Source organism: Ascaphus truei, chromosome 5 (genome assembly GCF_040206685.1).
Source record: "Ascaphus truei isolate aAscTru1 chromosome 5, aAscTru1.hap1, whole genome shotgun sequence".
NCBI classification, from domain to species: Eukaryota; Metazoa; Chordata; class Amphibia; order Anura; family Ascaphidae; genus Ascaphus; species Ascaphus truei.
The window spans coordinates 219,862,473-219,888,599 of NC_134487.1; the positions used below are offsets into that span (position 1 = coordinate 219,862,473).

The 26,127-nt window shown below is 44.3% G+C and overlaps 2 protein-coding genes across 2 annotated transcripts in view; one reads left to right on the forward strand and one right to left on the reverse strand.

Moving 5' to 3' along the window:
* Positions 1-26,127, reverse strand: part of C5H5orf58 (chromosome 5 C5orf58 homolog) — a 136,276-nt gene that overhangs the window by 76,404 nt on the left and 33,745 nt on the right. The gene's annotated exons all lie outside the window — the stretch shown is intronic.
* LOC142494323 (uncharacterized) lies at positions 2,391-5,509 on the forward strand. Its single transcript, XM_075598880.1, has 3 exons — positions 2,391-2,657; positions 4,047-4,124; positions 4,488-5,509. The coding sequence occupies exons 2-3, from the start codon at positions 4,076-4,078 to the stop codon at positions 5,507-5,509; spliced, it is 1,071 nt and encodes a 356-aa protein (XP_075454995.1). The 5' UTR covers positions 2,391-2,657; positions 4,047-4,075.

Sequence of the window (26,127 nt, forward strand, 5' to 3'; positions counted from 1 at the left end):
CAGACAGAGAGTGAGACACACAGACAGAGAGTGAGACACACACACACACACAGAGTGAGACACACACACAGAGTGAGACACACACACAGAGAGTGAGACACACACACAGAGAGTGAGACACACACACAGAGAGTGAGACACACACACAGAGAGTGAGACACACACACACAGTGAGACACACACACACAGTGAGACACACACACACAGTGAGACACACACACAGAGTGAGACACACACACAGAGTGAGACACACACACAGAGTGAGACACACACACACAGAGTGAGACACACACACAGAGTGAGACACACACACAGAGTGAGACACACACAGAGAGTGAGACACACACAGAGAGTGAGACACACACAGAGAGTGAGACACACACAGAGAGTGAGACACACACACAGAGTGAGACACACACAGAGAGTGAGACACACACAGAGAGTGAGACACACACAGAGAGTGAGACACACACAGAGAGTGAGACACACACAGAGAGTGAGACACACACAGAGAGTGAGACACACACAGAGAGTGTGACACACACACAGAGTGAGACACACACACAGAGTGAGACAAACACACAGAGTGAGACACACACACACAGAGTGAGACACACACGCACAGAGTGAGACACACACACAGAGAGTGAGACACACACACACACAGAGTGAGACACACACACACAGAGTGAGATACACACACAGAGAGTGTGACACACACACAGAGTGTGAGACACACACACAGAGAGTGATACACACACACAGAGAGTGATACACACACACACAGAGTGAGACACAGAGTGTGACACACACACACAGAGTGATCTACATCAATGAGCTCGCAGCAGCCCTAGAATCCTCCTCAGCACCTGGGCTCAACTTGGCTGGAACTGAGATTAAGGGCCTCATGCAGTAAGCGACGATTATGTGAAATCGGCAAGCTTATCGATTAGTCATGTTATTGGCGTTTTTCCCTCTCCGTATGCAGTAAGTGCCGAATACATTCAAAATCAACCCGAAAACAAATCCGCCCACTCTCACGATGATGAGCCGATCACACACAGGTGTATCGGCGTGCGTGGCGGGGTGCTGTTAGGTTGCACAATCACAAATCTTGCTGAATCAGGCGAAACAAGCATGTTTTTGATTGCGCGCCATATTTAAAGGCAACGTGTACTGCTAATCATTCTCTGTGTTGTTGGGAGTGAGAGAGAGAGAGAGACGCACAGAGCTGGACGATTGAACATTTGCATATTGACTGAGAGACTTGTTGTGTATTGGGTGAGCTTTGTCCTTTGTTGTTTTGTTTACATCTTTGTCTTGTTTTATATGTGGAAGTGTTTCGTGTGATTGCCTGTACATTTCTTGTCTGTTTTTTGTGAGTGCTGGAAGTATGCCCGCAAAGCGTGGGAAGAGTGATGCCGGTGGGAGTGGGAGTGCTACTCGTGCGAGTACGCGTCGGAGTGAACGTACTGTTCAGGGGAGTGATGTTGCTGAGAGTGAGAGTGGTGTTGCAGGGAGTGGGAGTGCTGGTGCTGCGAGTGGTGTTGCTGGGAGTGGGAGTGCTGTTGCTGGGAGTGGGAGTGCTGTTGCTGGGAGTGGGAGTGCTGTTGCTGGGAGTGGGAGTGCTGGGAGTGCTGGTGCTAGGAGTGTGAGTGCTGGTGCTAGGAGTGTGAGTGCTGGTGCTAGGAGTGGGAGTGCTGGTGCTAGGAGTGGGAGTGCTGGTGCTAGGAGTGGGAGTGCTGGTGCTGGGAGTGCTGCTGGTGGCGCAGTTGCTGATGGGGTGGATGGTGGTGGCGTGCTTGCTGGTGGCCAGCTTTTGGAGGCTCTTCCATTGGAAGAAGGAGAGTCCAGTCAGCACCAGCCAAGCTCTGACCCTAAACCTGCTCGGAAAAAACGTGTGGAGAAGCCACGTAATCCTCGCTTCAATGACCAGGAAAATAGGGCTCTTGTCACTGGCATTCTGGAGCACTATGACAGTATATATGGACATTTAGTAGGTAAGTGTAACTTTACATTTATTATTCAAATACATGTGATCCTAGGTCATCTGAGTTTTGTTCATATGCAAATATGGGTACACAATATCTTTCTATGTTCATTAGTGTGGAAACACAGCTTTTTATCATGCCTTACAAGGACAAATAAACACAGGCGGTCAATTTGCCAGAACTGCATACAATATGAATGCAACCTTGCTTACATGTATAGGTTTAGTAGTGAATGCTCATGTGCTGCACATATTACACATAAAACAGCATGTTTGCTATCACTTGGAACAGCTAGCAGTGTAGGAAACTGGTGCTTATATTATTATTCATTTACCTCATATCTTTTATATGTTTTTCAAGGGCGGACAAGTGCAGCAAGCAAAAAAGAAATGTGGGACACAATAGTCATTGGTGTCAATGCCTGTGGGAATAGTGTCAGGGACAAGTATCATTGTCGGAAAAGATTTGATGATATTAGGTCCAAATTGAAAAAGAAAATACAAGACCAACGCGTGCATGCTACTGGCACTGGAGGTGGGCCCACACCACAACGTCTCATATTGACTCCATTGGAGGAGCTACTTCGGCCAAAATTACTTACCGTCGTCGTGGAAGGCTTGGCTGGTGACCGTGACATTGGAATTTATCCGTCACAATTTCCAGCAGGTGATAAATATTACTGTACTAGGCGTGTCGTTGCTTACAGTTATTTTGCATAGTTACACTGCTTTTTATACTGTCTTCACAATATAAGCATACCTGCATCTATATATGTATATGTCTGATTCTGTATATATATATCTCAAAATAGACATATATGTAGTAGTCCTACTAAAAGCAGTAACTAATATAGCACGTGCCATTGCGTGCTCATTTACATGTGAATTCCCAAAATGCATAGCTGCAGTGGAAGCAATTGATGGTGGGCGAAGATGGGGAACAACAGGGTAGTACACGTGTAACACATGTTCATGAGAAATTATTAGTAGCTACAGGTACAGAACAGAAATATGTATCATATTATTGTGTATTTTATTGATTTTACTCCGACAAACATGACATTACTGCCTATTTTAAGCATGCATCAAAGAAATTGCATGTAACGGCCTACAAACATCACTGGCACTAACACATCTATAGTTGCTTAAGAAAAGGTCCATTTTTGCTTTATGTCATATACAGACAGCATAATGAGGCACACGTATCATATGTTATGTCATTGTTTTCATAACTTAAACACTGCAGATGACTACTTAGCTCATCTACCATTGTGTTAAAGCAGCTGCAATTAATATCTCATCACAGCATACACTTCAACAGAGGGGGTGGGGTTCAGCACACACACTAATTACAGCCTCATTTCACGGTCAACTTAGTTCACACCATTTGCACCTGTTTCAAGTCATTGAAAGGTGTGGCTGATTAGGCTTTTTGGGGAAGGGAATACCTTTCTTACAACCTGAATAGCACAACTGAAGTTAATCACACTCATTGGAAAGCTTAACTCTAGCTACTAAATGCCCCAACAACTCATTACTTATCAAAGCGTACGTCACACATTAGTTCACTCATATCTATAGTTGAACTACTATGAAAGACACATTATCACACACTGCATGTGTTGTCTTGTTGAGTCACAGCCACATTCAGGTGTGCCACATCTTCGATTAATGTACCACACATATCCTCTACCAAAAACAACACTTTTTGCAATATGACCACCTTCATGATAACCATTGTGAATGGTCATCTCATGATAGTTATGTACATTATGATACTGATATCACTACACAACATATGATTTTTATGTACTCATTTAATCTATTTATCCTCACGCATTACTGCAGAAACATAGTATGTTGTATGTTAGGGAACTCAAAAATTCTAAGTACACAGGCATGTACAGTGTTATTACAACTATTTATGTTCACTTTCACACACATTTTCGGTTAAGGAACTGATGTTGTTAGTTAATCATAAATACAGAACATACAATAAGTGTTTGTTCAATATTTACACATGTAAATGTAAAACTTATGTTATTGTTATATATAGTTGCCCCTGGAGGACATGTGTCACCTGAGATGGAACAAGTGTCTTCACCTGGGTCAGCCAGCTCAACACTACTAGAAGGTGAGTGTATCATTTGCTGGCCATATAATATGTGCTCTTCTATATGTTATGTTGTCATGTGCATTATTTGTTTTGCACATCTTCTTTAAATAGGATTACTTAGTGTCAGTGAAAATTAAGTGTAAGGCAACATGTATTGTGTTAGTGATGTTAATTATCATGTAGGACTTCTGAGTTTAGAGCAACTTTTCATTCATTCATATTTCATACTGAGTCCAAACATTATTCGTAAGTCAAGGTAGTTTTTAATGAGGTTATAAAACGTATGCTAACATGTTAGGTGTTACTTAGGACACAGTACAATTACATAGTAACACAGCATACATTAACATGCCATTTAATAATGTGTACATTTCTTTTTAGAACATCATGGTGATGAGGATGATGAGTATGATGAGGATGACGCCACAGAAGAGACTGAAATACAATCATGTGACCATGAAGAGGTGCCAATAGAAACTGTTGTACCGCCAAATCGTCCATCAACTTCCACATACGATGCAATTGTAGCTTCAGAGGGAAAAATAGTGGACGCAGAAAATCGTCGCCATTCAGACATGATGACAGTGCTGGAAAGGATGATTGGACTGCAGGAAGAAACAGTATCACAATTGGCACATCTCCACAGAGTCTTCATTGAAGTGCCTAAACAGTTGCAAAAAATCAACACCTCATTCGAAGCATTAGTTGTTCAGCAAACACAAGCTAATTACTGGAGAATGACTAATGTACCACAATTCAACACCTCCCAGCCAGGATCTGTTCATGCAGGTCAGTTTTCACCACATTCATCTGAGATTCATTCACCAGGCCCAAATGTTACCGGTCAAGTAGCAGACATTGCTGTGCAGGTTCCTGATGACATCCTACCGCTGCCATCTCTACAAATTCAGCAGCAGACACCTACAAAGGAGGCGACAAAAACAAAACAAGACACACATGAAACAGACCAACCATCACTTGTGCAGTGTCTACCAACTTGCTCACATGTGTCACTGGGCACAAGCCCTGTCCGTGAACAGTCACTACCCAAAAGCCCTGTAGGTGAGTCGCTGCCCAAAAGCCCTGTAGGTGAATCGCTGCCCAAAAGCCCTGTAGGTGAGTCGCTGCCCAAAAGCCCTGTAGGTGAATCGCTGCCCAAAAGCCCTGTAGGTGAATCGCTGCCCAAAAGCCCTGTAGGTGAATCACTGCCCAAAAGCCCTGTAGGTGAGTCACTGGCCACAAGCCCTGTAGGTGAGTCACTGGCCACAAGCCCTGCCCGTGAAGTGCCAGAGGCCACTCAAAGTGGCTCTGTTGTGCCTAAAGTTGGTGGCAAAAGAAAAAGGAAAATTCAAGAGACAACAAGCAGGCCTGTTACTCGCTCGCAAAAGGAACAAAAAAAATAAATGTTATAATTCAGAAAATATGTCTTTGGCCTTGTTTTGTTGACTTCAGATTATCTAATTACTATTGTATGTATGCTGAAGACTGTGTTGTTTCCAAACTTTCAACTATGTTCTTGTACACGTGAAGGTTTGGAAATGTTAACACTCATAATTAATTGTGTTATAAATATTTATGTTGTAATCGTCTGTTCAGTAATGGTCCACCAGGAGCCAGTTGCTAAGTTTAGAGAAGCTGCCATTGACTTTGCAGCAAAACATTGCATTTGGGTGTGTTAATTGATGTAAGAATTGCATATGCATATTAGTCACATGCAATTATTAAAACACCTAAGTAAGTGCAAACATCTTTCTTGTACGTGTACAGCAGGATTATGTGTAAATTATTACTTACCTTTGCCTTGCTTGGCCATTGTAATTTTGTCCTTTAATCAGTTGTGTGTTCGTTTCTATAACATCTCAGAATGTATAATAATATATATACACACACACACACACACACACTGAGTGAGTGTGAGTGTGAGTGTGTGTATATATATATATATATGTATATATGTGTATATATATATGTATATATGTGTATATATATATATGTATATATGTGTATATATATATATGTATATATGTGTATATATATATATGTATATATGTGTATATATATATGTATATATGTGTATATATATATGTATATATGTGTATATATATATGTCTATATGTGTATATATATATATGTATATATGTGTGTGTATATATATATATATATATATATATATATATATATATATATATATATATATATATATATATATATATATAGTACTATATAAACTGGTATACACAAACTAATACACTTCATGCTTCCTTGTGAAAGCACACTATTTTAATAATACAGGCCTAATGTTTGAGAAATATCCTAAGTATGAGACTCTAACAGTATTGTGCTTAAACAAATGTTTATTACTTAATTCAATCATGTTTCTCACCATTTAAATAGGTTTCATACAAGGTATACTTAATGCCATCAATGTTGTGTGTACTCCTGCAATATAAAAAAAAAAAAAATATTATATATAAATATATATATATTTTTATAAGAGATATATTTATATATATATATATATATATATATATATATATATATACACACGTATTTAAACTCATGCAGACAGGGAGTTAACCAGACTTTCACATACACACAGAAATGTAAGCGGGGAAAAAACATTTCTTTTTGCAGGTGTGTTTTTACTGATATGCCTGGCTAAGAAATATTTTCACACACTGGCCTTTGTTAGTTTTCAAAAAAACACTATGTGAACGCATTCACAGTCTAGGGATGTTTTTCACAAACGAGATAAAAGAAGGAGAAATGTTTCTCCCACAGTCCCATATCACGAACCACAACTGTTAACCCAATTAGACAACCAAATCCAATTGGCGTTTGAAATAAGGAGTCAAAGTAGTTACTTTTGTTGACCTTGACAAGGAAAAACAGGAGTTTGTTAGCCATTCAGCACATTCATTTTGATGAGCAAATAACACAGACCTGCACACAGCTTTTGTGCTACTCAGACATGGCTGATGAATTCGTTAACAATATTAATCCCCTTTTAGGGTATAAGTACATGATCTGTGAAGCCATCTTGAACAGTCGCGGACAGAAAGCAAGCACACGCCAAATCGATGATTTCATTCGAGCAAAATATCCTTATTACCAAGACCGTAAGCATGCACGGAATTTTAATTCCTCAATAAGATTCACTTTATCAAGTAATGACTTTTTTGAACGTGACCAGGATAAGCTACAACACACCTATGGTTTCTGGAAGATTGCCCCGGAAAAACAATTTATCCTGAAAGACGGCACTTATATTGTCGTGAAAGGCATATTTATTCCTAATGGCAATAGCAATGTATCCGCTACTACTGATCCGTTTGAATCGATACGTGCTGCAATATCTGCAGCCTCCATTCCTGAAACCCACATTGTACAAGAACAAAAGTACTATGATTATGTACCAAGCCTTTCAGCTGAAATTGCATTGGAATGGGAACCGGAAGAAATGAACCTACCTCCCGACCAATTATTTGAAGAAAGCAGTGGCGATTCCTATGAGCGCATCCTGGAGGAGATATGTGCCATACTGGATTCAGCGGTTGGGTTAAGCGTGGATGAAAATGGCTTGCATTTCTGGAGCGACCAGTTGCAGCCAGGCGAAGAGTTAATTCTAGAAGAATGGTAAATATAACAATCGTTATGCGTTGACTCTGCGTTTAAATTTTTTTTTTTTTTGTAACCACCATTTTCACTTTCAATGCGTGGATACAGCGTAACATTGCAGACTGCATAACATGTAGCGATCACAAACAAATTGTTTCCTAATACAATATAGTAGGACCTGAAAGAGTAGTACACATTGCTGACGGAATAAATATACGTACTTTCCTATCCCTTTAAACATATTAGCAACATTTTACCATTACTCTAACACATACCTGTTTTGTTATCATGCAACATCTACAACATTGAAAACCGGGTCCACCACGTATGACGTGGGACCCTTGTCATGGGCCAAGGCGTCCTTAAAAAGGATTAGTGATGTAAGTCCCGCCCCCAAGCGACGTGCGCGCCTCAAAGCCTATTGGCTGTCATGTTTTGTTATAGTAACGGTAACTGCAGTGTGTGATGCGTGCGGCTCAGTGTTTGTAGGCGTACCCTGGGCGTTAGCCGAATGTTAATTGAGTGGGAGGAGTGTTAGCGTGCGTTTCACGCTGGCTTAACATGACGTCACACGTATTGCATTTGCGCATTGTGTTATCGGCCGTGCTTTCTGTTCAAACACGTCTGTTTAAAAAGAATACAGATGTACTCGTTTAGAACGAATGTAGTTTCGTCTTCATTGTATTTGAAATAAAGATGTTATGTTTACTGGTATTTTCAACATGTATTGAACGCACAACGTACGCTTTGTTTTGCGCATGCGCTAACAGTTAGTGGAGCCAAGCGTGAAGTGCGTGCGCACACAAAGATGTGCGCGCACATCTTTCAGTATACAGGCAACGTTCACTTCTTATACATAGTTATGCCTGCTACAAATTTAAAGAAACATTACATACTGATGAACAGTTTTACTTCTAACATATAAGTGACTGACGTGTGTATCTACACAATCATATAGAGCTGCGTAACGCGTTGTCACGGATGCATATCTAGTAAGGTGCCATCTTTGACCATCATGTGTTTGCTGTATTTCAGAGATGTCGGGGAAGATACAATCGGATCAATGTATGATTTCAGAAGAGTCTACCTTTATATGAGATGATTGTGAGGAGGAGCCACCGACTACTATACTACATATGGAACTAATTTTATATTGCTTGCAGCGCTTATTAACAAACAATTAAAAATGTGATACCCTTATGCCTATATTGCATAAGCACTTAATTAACATAATGATGTTGCAAAAGAGTGCCTCATGAATTTTTATTGAGTGTTCTTTAATGACTACTAACATTTTATGACATGGTGTGTTTTATATATAACAACCATTCCCACTCTGCTAACACATTTGTGTATTCTAATATGTAATGGAACGTATGACTGTCGAAACTATGTAACAATAATAATAATAATATGAGCATGTTCATGTATAGGGCTGCTAGTTGTACGCAGCGATTTACAGACACATGTTTCAGCCTGAGGTCCCTGGCCCGTGGAACGTACAAATGTTTTTTTGCCGCATGAGGCACAGGGAGATAAAGTGACTTGGCCAAGGTCACAAGGAGCCCACACCGGGAATTGAACCAGACTCCCCTGCTTCAAACTATCAGTGCCAGTGTGTGTCTTTACTCAGTGAGCCACTCCTTCTCCCAATGTAAAGGACACTTACAACCAAGTAGCCATTTATTTTTAAAATCTCTTGTTACATGGGTATGTAGATAAAATGGTTTGGGACTGTAGCAAATAATGTTACTGGCCAGATGTTATGGTCCCCTCCAATGCATGATGTTCTGAATATGACATCACCATCATGTTATGAAGTACGTTTCTGTGTATATTTCATTAACCTAACTAACTATAGTTTACTGTGTTTATTAATCGTTTAGAAATACATAGTATAGTCAATATGATGATATAAGCTACCATAATAAAGCTGGTGTTATCATTTGTCGGTGTTATACATGGATCCTACACCAATTGATAGAGACACAAACAGTTGTCTTAAAAAGTGTGTCTATGCTAGTGATGAATGTGCTCCCGTAAGTAAACAAATAAGTACAGTTATCCCCTTTTCTCCAACCACCTCTATATTACATTAATGGAAATTATAAGGAAACATACATAAAATGTGATGAAATGGGAGTAATCATTTTGTAATACAATGCACATGAAAGCTCAAGAGTAGCTAAATGCATATACATGATACAGAAAGTACATATATGTAACATTTGTGTTTAAACCAATATGTTGGGTTTTTAGTTCCAATAATTATAGGAAGATTGAGGTAGCCACATCTTATGAGAGATGTCAGCAAATATACATACCATGATCAGTCATACTGGAGATATACCTATAATGCAAAGGAACAATATATAAATTGCAAACATTGACATGCCATCTTCAGTACCGTAAACAACACAGCAAAGTGTGTATTTGGTGTTAAATGTACAACACCATGTATATTTCATGACATTCAAAATGTAAATCAGCCTGGTGTACACATCATCTGGATGTACATGTTACACTGCACCAATAACATTGTATGTAAGCATACTAGAAGCATGAATGATTATGGGCATAATATGTGTTTTGTCTTAGCATAAGGAATAACACAATGCTAAAATATTATTGCTTTGTTACCCAAGTTGTATTCACATACACACAACTAAAGTACAATTGAAGAGGGATTATATAACCTGTGCAACAATAACATACCGGTGCCACATCCCTTTGTGCACACAGCAGAGAAAAGAAAGGTGTGCAACCCATATTCATCTGTGTCCTAACAGAAGGTTATATAAAGAAACATTATTGTTAATATAACATAATTAAACTATAAAAGTAGTACTAGGAACATATGAGTTTGTACTTACAAGAAAAAAATGAATTGATGAGATTCTGTCGTGTCTGGCCACCACTGGCTGTTTGTTCATTTTCAGCAGCTACATGGGTGGGATGCTCGTCTACCAAAGCCTCAGCTAGGTCTGACTGTACATTGTGCCTGAGTGCAACATTGTGCAAAATGCAACAGGCAAGGATAATATCAGACACTTTTTGAGGCTTGTATAGAAGAGCCCCACCAGTTCTGTCCAGACACCTAAACCTGGTCTTGAGTAGGCCAAATGTCCTCTCTATAACAGATCTTGTAGATATATGGGCTGCATTGTACCTGTCCTCTGCTTCAGTTTGAGGGTTTAGCACCGGAGTCAAGAGCCACGGCCTAATTCCGTATCCTGAGTCACCTATAATGAATGGAGCACACATAAGCTGACATTAGTGATCAAATTGTACAATGCCAACATTCCTAAATCAACATGTGTTTTGTGTTAGAACATGTAAATATGTACTCACCCAGCAGCCAACCAGGTTCAAAATGTCCCTCTTCGAACGCATGGAAGACTGAAGAGTTCCTCAGGATAGAGGAATCGTGACTGGAACCAGGGAACTTGGGTACCACATGCATTATCCTCATCGTGGCATCACATACCACCTGTACATTGAGTGAATGGTAGTGCTTCCGATTGCGGTACACATGCTCACTCTGACTAGGTGCAATCAAAGCAACATGTGTGCAATCGATTGCACCCAGCACACATGGTATCCCTGCTATATTATAAAAGCCAGTCCTGACTTCCAGCCACTCTGTCGCCTCTGTAGGAAAATGAATATAATTCCTAGCGCGTCTATTGAGTGCATAGAGAAACTGGGTAAAGGCCCGCGAGAATGTAGATTGCGAGACCCCGCCCACTATGCCCACAGTTGTCTGGTATGACGCGGAAGCAAGATAATGTAATGAGCACAGCATTTTAACAAGCCCAGGGACTGCACGACCTCTGGCTGTGAAAAAATCTAAATCCCCCCTTATCTCCTCATAAAGAGCTAAGATTGCTGCTGAACTCAAACGATAGCGACTTACAATCTCCTCCTCACTCATCCCATCTAACAGGGTTCTCTCCCTGTACAGACGCGGACGAGGCACAAGTTGTCTCCTCTGTCTTCTCCTCTGATCTCCTGTCCCTCTACCTGTCCCTCGGCCTGTCCCTCTCCCTGTCCCTGTCGTATCCGCGTCACTGTCACTGTCCCTCGGTGTGTCCCTCCCTTGCCCTATATGATTGTCTTCATCATCAAGCATGTCATAGAAAAGAATGTTCCTCCGTCTCCTAAACATTCGCAACATTTTGAAATGAGTAGCTGTGAATGAGCAGGTAATGTGCGTCCTTTAAATAGGTATGTGATGATGTCAGGTGACATAGTAAAATGCAAGGTGTTACATTAACATAATAAAGTACTTCTGTGGCAAGCTGTGTGCACTTGTTGTTCTAAGTATTTGTTGTGTGTATTCTGCAGGGAATGATGATATTTGGCAATGATGTGACGTGAAGCTTTGTACAAAGATTGCTTGCAAATAAATAGTTGCATGTGCAATGCATGTAACACTTGTGAACGCAAGAGTCAGTCATGTAATGAGACAAAAAGGCTGAGATTGACGTGGGAAAAGTTTTGTGTAACATGTGTAATTATCCATGTTATTGTGACATGTTGGCAACAATGAATAGTCGTGTGCATATGCATGCATTTGTGTAAGGAGGATAGTTGGTATAGAATGAGTTTACAAGGTGTCCCAATGATGAATTACTGTACATGTGTGTATAAGTTAGGTTGAAGTGCTTGTAATGCAACGGTTACAATGTAAACATGCAATGTGATTGAGCGTCCAATAAGTGACGTCATGAAAATAGGGAGGACCCAAAAGTATATGTAAACATGAGAATACAGATGTACATGAACGTTTAAAGATGCGTGTCACATTACAAGCATTGTGTAATGTAAAGGAAGATGAATATACTGTGTATGTGTGACATGTGTGACATGTGTGACATCATGTAAATAATTGTCGCTGAGTTGAGTAAAATGTGTGATATGATGTGAGGTTCTCCTTTAAGAGTGTAGTATAGTATTTTCCCTTGCCACATCATCACATGATGAGTAATGTGACCCGCAAATGCTGCAAACATGTAAAAGTCGAATGTTATGCAAATAAGACACATCAGCTGTGACACAATGCAGGGAATGCCCCCACACTGTAATGCAAATCCCCCTTGTATTGTGAGCAATGAAACGTAAACAGTACTATACTGTTATACGTCCCCGCTCCATTGACTCCATTGATGTACAGAAGATTTTTTTTTTCTAAGTGCCGTTCCGGCAGCCTTAGCGATCGTTCTCCCGTCCAAAATGCCAACTTTAGTTGGCGGGAGAAATCGGCCATAACATCTCAATTTCGTAGTGCCGATCAGCCCCGATAAGCTGTTTTTTTTTGTTGAATCCAGCCGATTTAAAAAAGTGGCGATCAGTGTCGAAAACAGGCTTATCGGCAGGCGACTGGCCATAACCAAATAATCGGCTCCGAAACCTGGCGATATGAAGCACTTATCGGCGCTTACTGAATCTCAAACCCAATTTTGGCTATAACATGGCCATATTTCCCTTATCAACGCTTACTGCATGAGGCCCTAAGTCTCTACTATACGCAGACGACCTGCTCCTGCTGTCTCCAACAGAACAAGGCCTCTAACAGAAACTGGCAATACTAGAAAAATTCAGCCAGACCTGGGCACTCTCTGTGAGCCTAGAAAAAAACAGAATAATGGTATTCCAGAAAAAAATCTAAAAAACATCCAACCATATCTCAATTCACACTGGACGACAATGCACTGGAACAGACAACGAGCTACACATACCTTGGTCTAACAATCAGCTCATCAGGGAAATTCAACCTGGCCATAAATACACTGAAGGAGAAGGCCCGCAGAGCATTTTATGCAATAAGGAAACAGATGTACCACCTAAAACCACCAATAAGAATCTGGATGAAAATATTCAACAGCATCATCACACCCATCCTTCTGTATGGCAGCGAGGTGTGGGGTCCTGTAACATACCCAGACTCCACAAAATGGGATACCAGTCCAACAGAAATACTGCATCTGGAATTCTGCAAACACCTTCTCCAAGTACACAGAAGTACATCAAACAATGCATGCCGGGCTGAGCTGGGCCGCTTTCCTCTACTGCTCATGGTACAGAAGAGAGCACTGACATTCTGGGCTCACCTAAACAAGAGCCATCCACAGTCTTACTGCTACAGAGCAATACGAAGCCAGGACCTCCTCACTAAACCCTGTGCCATCAAACAACTTGTCCTCTCACTCCAAGGACAAAACCCCACACAGATTAACAACCTGCCGAAAAAAGAAATCAACTCAATCTCCAACGAAATGAAGAAGCAGTATGTGACAATGTGGGAAAATGATATCCAGTGTTCAAAGAAGCTGGAAACCTACCACAGCCTACAGAGAGAATACACTCTGGCACCCTACCTACTGAAGGTAAAAGACCCAAAACAGAGACAGACCCTGGGCCAGTACAGAATAAGTGCCCACAGCCTAGAAATAGAAACAGGCAGACACAGACAGAACTGAAAGCCCCGGGAGATGAGACTGTGCCAAAGATGTGAGCTAGGAGAGGTAGAAGATGAAACGCACTTCCTGTTGCGATGCACAAAATACTCTGAAGTGAGGAGTGCCCACCAAGAGAAACTAACTGCTGTTATCCAGAACTTTAATAATATAGAGGAGAACCAAAAAATAGCGATCCTCCTGGGAGAAGATGAAACCACAGCAGAACTGGCTGCACACTATATCAGCACCTGCCACACGCTGAGAGACGTCCACTAACCCCCACACCCCTGCACGAAACTGTTACCCATATACCCTGCAATCATTATACCCTACCCCCCAGTATTCGTGTAATTATTGTCCCCCACCCCTTACTATTCACGCTTTGGCAATACTGAAATGTTCTTTCGTCATGCCAATAAAGCTGATTTGATTTGATTTGTGAGACACACACACAGAGTGAGACAAACACACAGAGTGAGACACACACACACAGAGTGAGACACACACACACAGAGTGAGACACACACGCAGAGTGAGACACACACGCACAGAGTGAGACACACACACAGAGAGTGAGACACACACACACACAGAGTGAGACACACACACACAGAGTGAGACACACACACAGAGAGTGAGACACACACACACACACACACAGAGTGAGACACACACACACAGTGAGACACACACACAGAGTGAGACACACACACAGAGTGAGACACACACACAGAGTGAGACACACACAGAGAGTGAGACACACACAGAGAGTGAGACACACACAGAGAGTGAGACACACACAGAGAGTGAGACACACACAGAGAGTGAGACACACACAGAGAGTGAGACACACACAGAGAGTGAGACACACACACAGAGTGAGACACACACACAGAGTGAGACACACACAGAGAGTGAGACACACACACAGAGAGTGAGACACACACACAGAGTGTGATACACACACACAGAGTGAGATACACACACACAGAGTGAGACACACACAGAGTGTGACACACACAGAGTGTGACACACACAGAGTGTGACACACACAGAGTGTGACACACACAGAGTGTGACACACACACACAGAGTGATCTACATCAATGAGCTCGCAGCAGCCCTAGAATCCTCCTCAGCACCTGGGCTCAACTTGGCTGGAACTGAGATTAAGTCTCTACTATACGCAGACGCCCTGCTCCTGCTGTCTCCAACAGAACAAGGCCTCCAACAGAAACTGGCAATACTAGAAAAATTCAGCCAGACCTGGGCACTCTCTGTGAGCCTAGAAAAAAACAGAATAATGGTATTCCAGAAAAAATCTAAAAAACATCCAACCATATCTCAATTCAACCTGGACGACAATGCACTGGAACAGACAACGAGCTACACATACCTTGGTCTAACAATCAGCTCATCAGGGAAAATCAACCTGGCCATAAATACACTGAAGGAGAAGGTCCGCAGAGCATTTTATGCAATAAGGAAACAGATGTACCACCTAAAACCACCAATAAGAATCTGGATGAAAATATTCAACAGCATCATCACACCCATCCTTCTGTATGGCAGCGAGGTGTGGGGTCCTGTAACATACCCAGACTCCACAAAATGGGATACCAGCCCAACAGAAATACTGCATCTGGAATTCTGCAAACACCTTCTCCAAGTACACAGAAGTACATCAAACAATGCATGCCGGGCTGAGCTGGGCCGCTTTCCTCTACTGCTCATGGTACAGAAGAGAGCACTGACATTCTGGGCCCACCTAAACAACAGCCACCCACAGTCTTACTGCTACAGAGCAATGCGAAGCCAGGACCTCCTCACTAAACCCTGTGCCATCAAACAACTTGTCCTCTCACGCCAAGGACAAAACCCCACACAGATTAACAACCTGCCGAAAAAAGAAATCAACTCAATCTCCAACGAAATTAAGAAGCAGTATGTGACAATGTGGGAAAATGATATCCAGTGTTCAAAGAAGCTGGAAACCTACCACAGCCTACAGAGAGAATACACTCTGGCACCCTACCTACTGAAGGTAAAATACCCAAAACAGACCCTGGGCCAGTACAGAATAAGTGCCCACAGCCTAGAAATAGAAACAGGCAGACACAGACAGAACTGGAAGCCCCGGGAGATGAGACTGTGCCAAAGATGTGAGCTAGGAGAGGTAGAAGATGAAACGCACTTCCTGTTGCGATGCACAAAATACTCTGAAGTGAGGAGTGCCCACCTAGAGAAACTAACTGCTGTTATCCAGAACTTTAATAATATAGAGGAGAACCAAAAAATAGCGATCCTCCTGGGAGAAGATGAAACCACAGCAGAACTGGCTGCACACTATATCAGCACCTGCCACACGCTGAGAGACGTCCACTAACCCCCACACCCCTGCACGAAACTGTTACCCATATACCCTGCAATCATTATACCCTACCCCCCAGTATTCGTGTAATTATTGTCCCCCACCCCTTACTATTCACGCTTTGGCAATACTGAAATGTTCTTTCGTCATGCCAATAAAGCTGATTTGATTTGATTTGTGAGACACACACACAGAGAGTGAGACACACACACAGAGAGTGTGAGACACACAGAGAGTGTGAGACACACAGAGAGAGTGAGACACATAGAGTGAGACACACAGAGTGAGACACACACACACACAGAGTGAGACAAACACACAGAGTGAGACACACACACACACAGAGTGAGACACACACGCACAGAGTGAGACACACACGCACAGAGTGAGACACACACGCAGAGAGTGAGACACACACACACAGAGTGTGAGACACACAGAGAGTGTGAGACACACAGAGAGAGTGAGACACACAGAGAGAGTGAGACACACAGAGAGAGTGAGACACACAGAGAGAGTGAGACACACAGAGAGAGTGAGACACATAGAGTGAGACACACAGAGTGAGACACACACACACAGAGTGAGACAAACACACCGAGTGAGACACACACACACACAGAGTGAGACACACACGCACAGAGTGAGACACACACGCACAGAGTGAGACACACACGCACAGAGTGAGACACACACACACAGAGTGAGACACACACACACAGAGTGAGACACACACACAGAGAGTGAGACACACACACACAGAGTGAGACACACACACATAGAGTGAGACACACACACAGAAAGTGAGACACACACAGAGGGTGAGACACACACACACAGAGTGAGACACACACAGAGTGAGACACACACAGAGAGAGACACACACAGAGAGAGACACACACAGAGAGTGAGACACACACACAGAGAGTGTGAGACACACAGAGAGTGTGAGACACACAGAGAGAGTGAGACACAGAGTGAGACACACAGAGTGAGACACACACACACACAGAGTGAGACAAACACACAGAGTGAGACACACACACACAGAGTGAGACACACACGCAGAGAGTGAGACACACACACAGAGTGTGAGACACACAGAGAGTGTGAGACACACAGAGAGAGTGAGACACACAGAGAGAGTGAGACACACAGAGAGAGTGAGACACACAGAGAGAGTGAGACACACAGAGAGAGTGAGACACATAGAGTGAGACACACAGAGTGAGACACACACACACAGAGTGAGACAAACACACCGAGTGAGACACACACACACACAGAGTGAGACACACACGCACAGAGTGAGACACACACGCACAGAGTGAGACACACACGCACAGAGTGAGACACACACGCACAGAGTGAGACACACACGCACAGAGTGAGACACACACACACAGAGTGAGACACACACACACAGAGTGAGACACACACACAGAGAGTGAGACACACACACAGAGAGTGAGACACACACACACAGAGTGAGACACACACACATAGAGTGAGACACACACACAGAGAGTGAGACACACACAGAGGGTGAGACACACACACACAGAGTGAGACACACACAGAGTGAGACACACACAGAGAGAGACACACACAGAGAGAGACACACACAGAGTGAGACACACAAAGAGAGTGAGAGAGACACACAGAGAGAGAGAGAGAGAGAGTGAGAGAGACACACAGAGAGAGAGAGAGAGAGAGAGAGAGAGAGAGAGAGAGACACACAGAGAGAGAGAGAGAGAGAGAGAGAGAGACACACACACACACATACAGAGAGAGAGAGAGAGAGACACACAGAGAGTGAGAGAGAGACACACAGAGAGTGAGAGAGAGACACACACAGAGAGTGAGAGAGACACACACACAGAGAGTGAGAGAGACACACACAGAGAGTGTGAGAGACACACACAGAGAGTGAGAGACACACACAGAGTGTGAGAGACACACAGAGAGTGTGAGAGACACACAGAGAGTGTGAGAGACTCACACAGAGAGTGTGAGAGACACACAAAGAGAGCGTGAGAGACACACAGAGAGAGAGAGAGAGAGAGAGAGAGAGAGAGAGAGAGAGAGAGAGAGAGAGAGAGAGAGAGAGACAGACACAGAGAGTGAGACACACACACACAGAGAGTGAGACACACACACAGAGTGAGACACACAGACACACACAGAGAGTGAGACACACACACAGAGTGTGAGACACACACACACAGAGAGTGATACACACACACAGAGTGTGAGACACACACAGAGAGTGAGACACACACAGAGAGTGAGACACACACACAGAGAGTGAGACACACACACAGAGAGGGTGAGACACACACAGAGTGTGAGACACACACAGAGTGAGACACACACAGAGTGAGACACACACAGAGTGAGACACACACAGAGTGAGACACACACAGAGTGAGACACACACAGAGTGAGACACACACAGAGTGAGACACACACAGAGTGAGACACACACAGAGTGAGACACACACAGAGTGAGAGACACACAGAGTGAGAGACACACAGAGTGAGAGACACACAGAGTGAGAGACACACAGAGTGAGAGACACACAGAGTGAGACACACACACACACAGAGTGAGACACACACACAGAGTGAGACACACACACACAGAGTGAAACACGCACACACAGAGTGAGACACGCACACACAGAGTGAGACACGCACACACAGAGTAAGACACACACACACACAGAGTGAGACACACACACACAGAGTGAGACACACACACAGAGAGTGAGACACACACAGAGGGTGAGACACACACAGAGGGTGAGACACACACACACAGAGTGAGACACACACAGAGTGAGACACACACAGAGAGAGACACACACAGAGAGAGACACACACAGAGAGTGAGACACACACACAGAGAGTGTGAGACACACAGAGAGTGTGAGACACACAGAGAGAGTGAGACACATAGAGTGAGACACACAGAGTGAGACACACACACACACAGAGTGAGACAAACACACAGAGTGAGACACACACACACAGAGTGAGACACACACGCAGAGAGTGAGACACACACACAGAGTGTGAGACACACAGAGAGTGTGAGACACACAGAGAGTGTGAGACACACAGAGAGAGTGAGACACACAGAGAGAGTGAGACACACAGAGAGAGTGAGACACACAGAGAGAGTGAGACACATAGAGTGAGACACACAGAGTGAGACACACAGAGTGAGACACACACACACAGAGTGAGACAAACACACCGAGTGAGACACACACACACACAGAGTGAGACACACACACACAGAGTGAGACACACACGCACAGAGTGAGACACACACGCACAGAGTGAGACACACACGCACAGAGTGAGACACACACACACAGAGTGAGACACACACACACAGAGTGAGACACACACACAGAGAGTGAGACACACACACACAGAGTGAGACACACACACATAGAGTGAGACACACACACAGAGAGTGAGACACACACAGAGGGTGAGACACACACACACAGAGTGAGACACACACAGAGTGAGACACACACAGAGAGAGACACACACAGAGAGAGACACACACAGAGTGAGACACACACAGAGTGAGACACACACACACAAAGAGAGTGAGAGAGACACACAGAGAGAGAGAGAGAGAGAGAGTGAGAGAGACACACAGAGAGAGAGAGAGAGAGAGAGAGAGAGAGAGAGAGAGAGAGAGACACACAGAGAGAGAGAGAGAGAGAGAGACACACACACACACATACAGAGAGAGAGAGAGAGAGACACACAGAGAGTGAGAGAGAGACACAGAGAGTGAGAGAGAGACACACACAGAGAGTGAGAGAGACACACACACAGAGAGTGAGAGAGACACACACAGAGAGTGTGAGAGACACACACAGAGAGTGAGAGACACACACAGAGTGTGAGAGACACACAGAGAGTGTGAGAGACACACAGAGAGTGTGAGAGACTCACACAGAGAGTGTGAGAGACACACACAGAGAGTGTGAGAGACACACAAAGAGAGCGTGAGAGACACACAGAGAGAGAGAGAGAGAGAGAGAGAGAGAGACAGACACAGAGAGTGAGACACACACACACAGAGAGTGAGACACACACACAGAGTGAGACACACAGACACACACAGAGAGTGAGACACACACACAGAGAGTGAGACACACACAGAGAGTGTGACACACACACAGAGTGTGAGACACACACACACAGAGAGTGATACACACACACAGAGTGTGAGACACACACAGAGTGTGAGACACACACAGAGAGTGAGACACACACAGAGAGTGAGACACACACACAGAGAGTGAGACACACACACAGAGAGGGTGAGACACACACAGAGTGAGAGACACACACAGAGTGAGACAAACACACAGAGTGAGACACACACACACAGAGTGAGACACACACGCAGAGAGTGAGACACACACACAGAGTGTGAGACACACAGAGAGTGTGAGACACACAGAGAGTGTGAGACACACAGAGAGAGTGAGACACACAGAGAGAGTGAGACACACAGAGAGAGTGAGACACACAGAGAGAGTGAGACACATAGAGTGAGACACACAGAGTGAGACACACAGAGTGAGACACACACACACAGAGTGAGACAAACACACCGAGTGAGACACACACACACACAGAGTGAGACACACACACACAGAGTGAGACACACACGCACAGAGTGAGACACACACGCACAGAGTGAGACACACACGCACAGAGTGAGACACACACACACAGAGTGAGACACACACACACAGAGTGAGACACACACACAGAGAGTGAGACACACACACACAGAGTGAGACACACACACATAGAGTGAGACACACACACAGAGAGTGAGACACACACAGAGGGTGAGACACACACACACAGAGTGAGACACACACAGAGTGAGACACACACAGAGAGAGACACACACAGAGAGAGACACACACAGAGTGAGACACACACAGAGTGAGACACACACACACAAAGAGAGTGAGAGAGACACACAGAGAGAGAGAGAGAGAGAGAGTGAGAGAGACACACAGAGAGAGAGAGAGAGAGAGAGAGAGAGAGAGAGAGAGAGACACACAGAGAGAGAGAGAGAGAGAGAGACACACACACACACATACAGAGAGAGAGAGAGAGAGACACACAGAGAGTGAGAGAGAGACACAGAGAGTGAGAGAGAGACACACACAGAGAGTGAGAGAGACACACACACAGAGAGTGAGAGAGACACACACAGAGAGTGTGAGAGACACACACAGAGAGTGAGAGACACACACAGAGTGTGAGAGACACACAGAGAGTGTGAGAGACACACAGAGAGTGTGAGAGACTCACACAGAGAGTGTGAGAGACACACACAGAGAGTGTGAGAGACACACAAAGAGAGCGTGAGAGACACACAGAGAGAGAGAGAGAGAGAGAGAGAGAGAGACAGACACAGAGAGTGAGACACACACACACAGAGAGTGAGACACACACACAGAGTGAGACACACAGACACACACAGAGAGTGAGACACACACACAGAGAGTGAGACACACACAGAGAGTGTGACACACACACAGAGTGTGAGACACACACACACAGAGAGTGATACACACACACAGAGTGTGAGACACACACAGAGTGTGAGACACACACAGAGAGTGAGACACACACAGAGAGTGAGACACACACACAGAGAGTGAGACACACACACAGAGAGGGTGAGACACACACAGAGTGAGAGACACACACAGAGTGAGACACACACAGAGTGAGACACACACAGAGTGAGACACACACAGAGTGAGACACACACAGAGTGAGACACACACAGAGTGAGACACACACAGAGTGAGAGACACACAGAGTGAGAGACACACAGAGTGAGAGACACACAGAGTGAGACACACACAGAGTGAGACACACACAGAGTGAGACACACACACACACAGAGTGAGACACACACACAGAGTGAGACACACACACACAGAGTGAAACACGCACACACAGAGTGAGACACGCACACACAGAGTGAGACACGCACACACAGAGTAAGACACACACACACACAGAGTGAGACACACACACACAGAGTGAGACACACACACACAGAGTGAGACACACACACACACAGAGTGAGACACACACACACACAGAGTGAGACACACACACACAGAGTGAGACACACACACACAGAGTGAGACACACACACACAGAGTGAGACACACACACAGAGAGTGAGAGACACACACAGTGAGAGACACACACAGAGTGAGACACACAGAGTGAGACACACACACAGAGAGTGAGAGACACACACAGAGAGTGAGAGACACAGAGAGTGAGACACACACACAGAGAGTGAGAGACACAAAGAGTGAGTGAGAGACACACACAGAGAGTGAGAGACACACAGAGAGTGAGAGACACACACAGAGAGTGAGAGACACACACAGAGAGTGAGAGACACACAGAGAGTGAGAGACACACACAGAGAGTGAGAGACACACACAGAGAGTGAGAGACACAAAGAGAGTGAGACACACAAAGAGAGTGAGACACACAAAGAGAGTGAGACACACACACACAGAGTGAGACACACACACAGAGTGAGACACACACACAGAGTGAGACACACACAGAGAGTGAGACACACACAGAGAGTGAGACACCCACACAGAGAGTGAGACACACACAGAGAGTAAAGAAAGAATTGCCTGCGCCAAATCAGTCCTTTAAATAATAATAACCAAACCGTCTCTTGAAAAGTCCCAAAAGTGTCCTTGAACAAACAGGCAGTGAAGGGGTCAGGGAACGGCTCACACCAAATTACAGTGCAATATGTAAAAAAGAGAAGAAAACAAACAGATAATGGTGCAGTACGCCAAAAAAGTTGACATTAAAACATTAAAAACTCACACATGACAAACATAACACACAATGACAGACAGACACTAGCAAGGCTATAATCCTAAGAAAAAGCTATTTATTAACATTGAAATACTGGGTCCGGAGGATACAGCACTTAAGTCCAGAGGGGTAAAATTGAAACCCTACTTACAGGACAGTAGATGGTAAAAGCAGTGAAGCTGAAGATCGCTCAGGTGCTCCTCTCTGATGATAACTGGATCTCCTTTAGGGATTCGTGTGGGGGGGATGGATGTTGGGTCGCACGAAAACCGGAACTTCCGGGTGGATGTGACGTCACACGCCGCGGTGTTACCGAAATCGCTGCTCCTCTTCCTCTCCTTTCCCCTCACAGCCTACACAACTGCTGCCAATATCCTCCACAACCAAAGAGACAGCTCTAAAAACAGAATAATCTCCCAACGACGTTTCATGCACATGCGTGCACTTCCTTAGCTTCCCTGCTTTTACCATCTACTGTCCTGTAAGTAGGGTTTCAATTTTACCCCTCTGGACTTAAGTGCTGTATCCTCCGGAACCCAGTATTTCAATGTTAATAAATAGCTTTTTGTTAGGATTATAGTCTTGCTAGTGTCTGTCTGTCATTGTGTGTTATGTTGGTCATGTGTGAGTTTTTAACGTTTTAATGTCAACTTTTTTGGCGTACTGCACCATTATCTGTTTGTTTTCTTCTCTTTTTTACATATTGCACTGTAATTTGGTGTGAGCCGTTCCCTGACCCCTTCACTGCCTGTTTGTTCAAGGACACTTTTGGGACTTTTTAAGAGACGGTTTGGTTATTATTATTTAAAGGACTGATTTGGCGCAGGCAATTCTTTCTTTTCTCTGTGGTTCATTGTCTGACTGTACAGTCAGTATTTGCCAGGCTGCCTGCAATATTTATTTCAAGTATTGTTATCATTTATATTATTTTTTAGCGCTGTTTTGCAAGGTCTTTTTTTTTTCACACACACAGTGTGAGAGACACACACAGAGAATGAGACGTACACACACACAAGAGAGTGAGACACACACACACCGAGAGTGAGAGACACACAAAGAGAGTGAGAGACACACACGGAGAGTGAGAGACACACACGGAGAGTGAGAGACACACACGGAGAATGAGAGACACACACGGAGAGTGAGAGACACACACGGAGAGTGAGAGACACACACGGAGAGTGAGAGACACACACGGAGAGTGAGAGACACACACGGAGAGTGAGAGACACACGGAGAGTGAGAGACACACACAGAGAGTGAGAGACACACACAGAGAGTGAGAGACACACACAGAGAGTGAGAGACACACACAGAGAGTGAGAGACACACACAGAGAGTGAGAGACACACACAGAGAGTGAGAGACACACACAGAGAGTGAGAGACACACACAGAGAGTGAGAGACCACACACAGAGAGTGAGAGACACAAAGAGACAGTGAGGCACACACAGAGAGAGTGAGACACACACAGAGAGAGTGAGACACACACAGAGAGAGTGAGACACACAGAGAGTGAGACACACAGAGAGTGAGACACACAGAGAGAGTGAGACACACACAGAGAGAGTGAGACACACACAGAGAGAGTGAGACACACACACAGAGTGAGACACACACAGAGAGAGTGAAACACACACACAGAGTTAGACACACACACAGAGAGTGAGACACACACACAGAGAGTGAGACACACACACAGAGAGTGAGACACACACACAGAGTGAGACACACACACAGAGAGTGAGACACACACACAGAGAGTGAGACACACACACACAGAGTGAGACACACACACAGAGAGTGAGACACACACACACAGAGTGTGAGACACACACACACACAGAGTGTGAGACACACACACAGAGTGTGAGACAAACACACAGAGAGTGAGACACACACACAGAGTGTGAGACACACAGAGAGGGTGAGACACACAGAGAGGGTGAGACACACAGAGAGGGTGAGACACACAGAGAGGGTGAGACACACAGAGTGTGAGACACACACACAGAGTGAGAGACCCACACAGAGTGAGACACACACAGAGTGAGACACAGAGTGAGACACACACACACACACAGAGTGAGACACACACACAGAGTGAGACACTCACACAGCGTGAGACACACACACACAGAGTGAGACACTCACACAGCGCGAGACACACACACACAGAGTGAGACACACACACAGAGTGAGACACACACACACAGAGTGAGACACACACACACACAGAGTGAGACACACACACACAGAGTGAGACACAGAGTGAGACACACACACAGAGTGAGACACACACACACAGAGTGAGACACACACACACAGAGTGAGACACACACACAGAGTGAGACACACACACAGAGTGAGACACACACACAGAGTGAGACACACACACAGAGTGAGACACACACACAGAGTGAGACACACACACACAGAGTGAGACACACACACACAGAGTGAGACACACACACACACCGAGTGAGACACACACACACACACACCGAGTGAGACACACACACACACACACCGAGTGAGACACACACACACACAGAGTGAGACACACACAGAGTGAGACACACACAGAGTGAGACACACACAGAGTGAGACACACACAGAGTGAGACACACACAGAGTGAGA

What these genes read in the sequence shown, in the direction of transcription:
- LOC142494323 (XM_075598880.1), top strand. Translation starts at nt 4,076, where the DNA reads ATGGAACAAGTGTCTTCACCTGGGTCAGCCAGCTCAACACTACTAGAA. An exon ending in CAGCTCAACACTACTAGAAG is followed by an intron (nt 4,125 to 4,487) that starts GTGAGTGTATCA and finishes ATTTCTTTTTAG; the next exon opens with AACATCATGGTGATGAGGAT.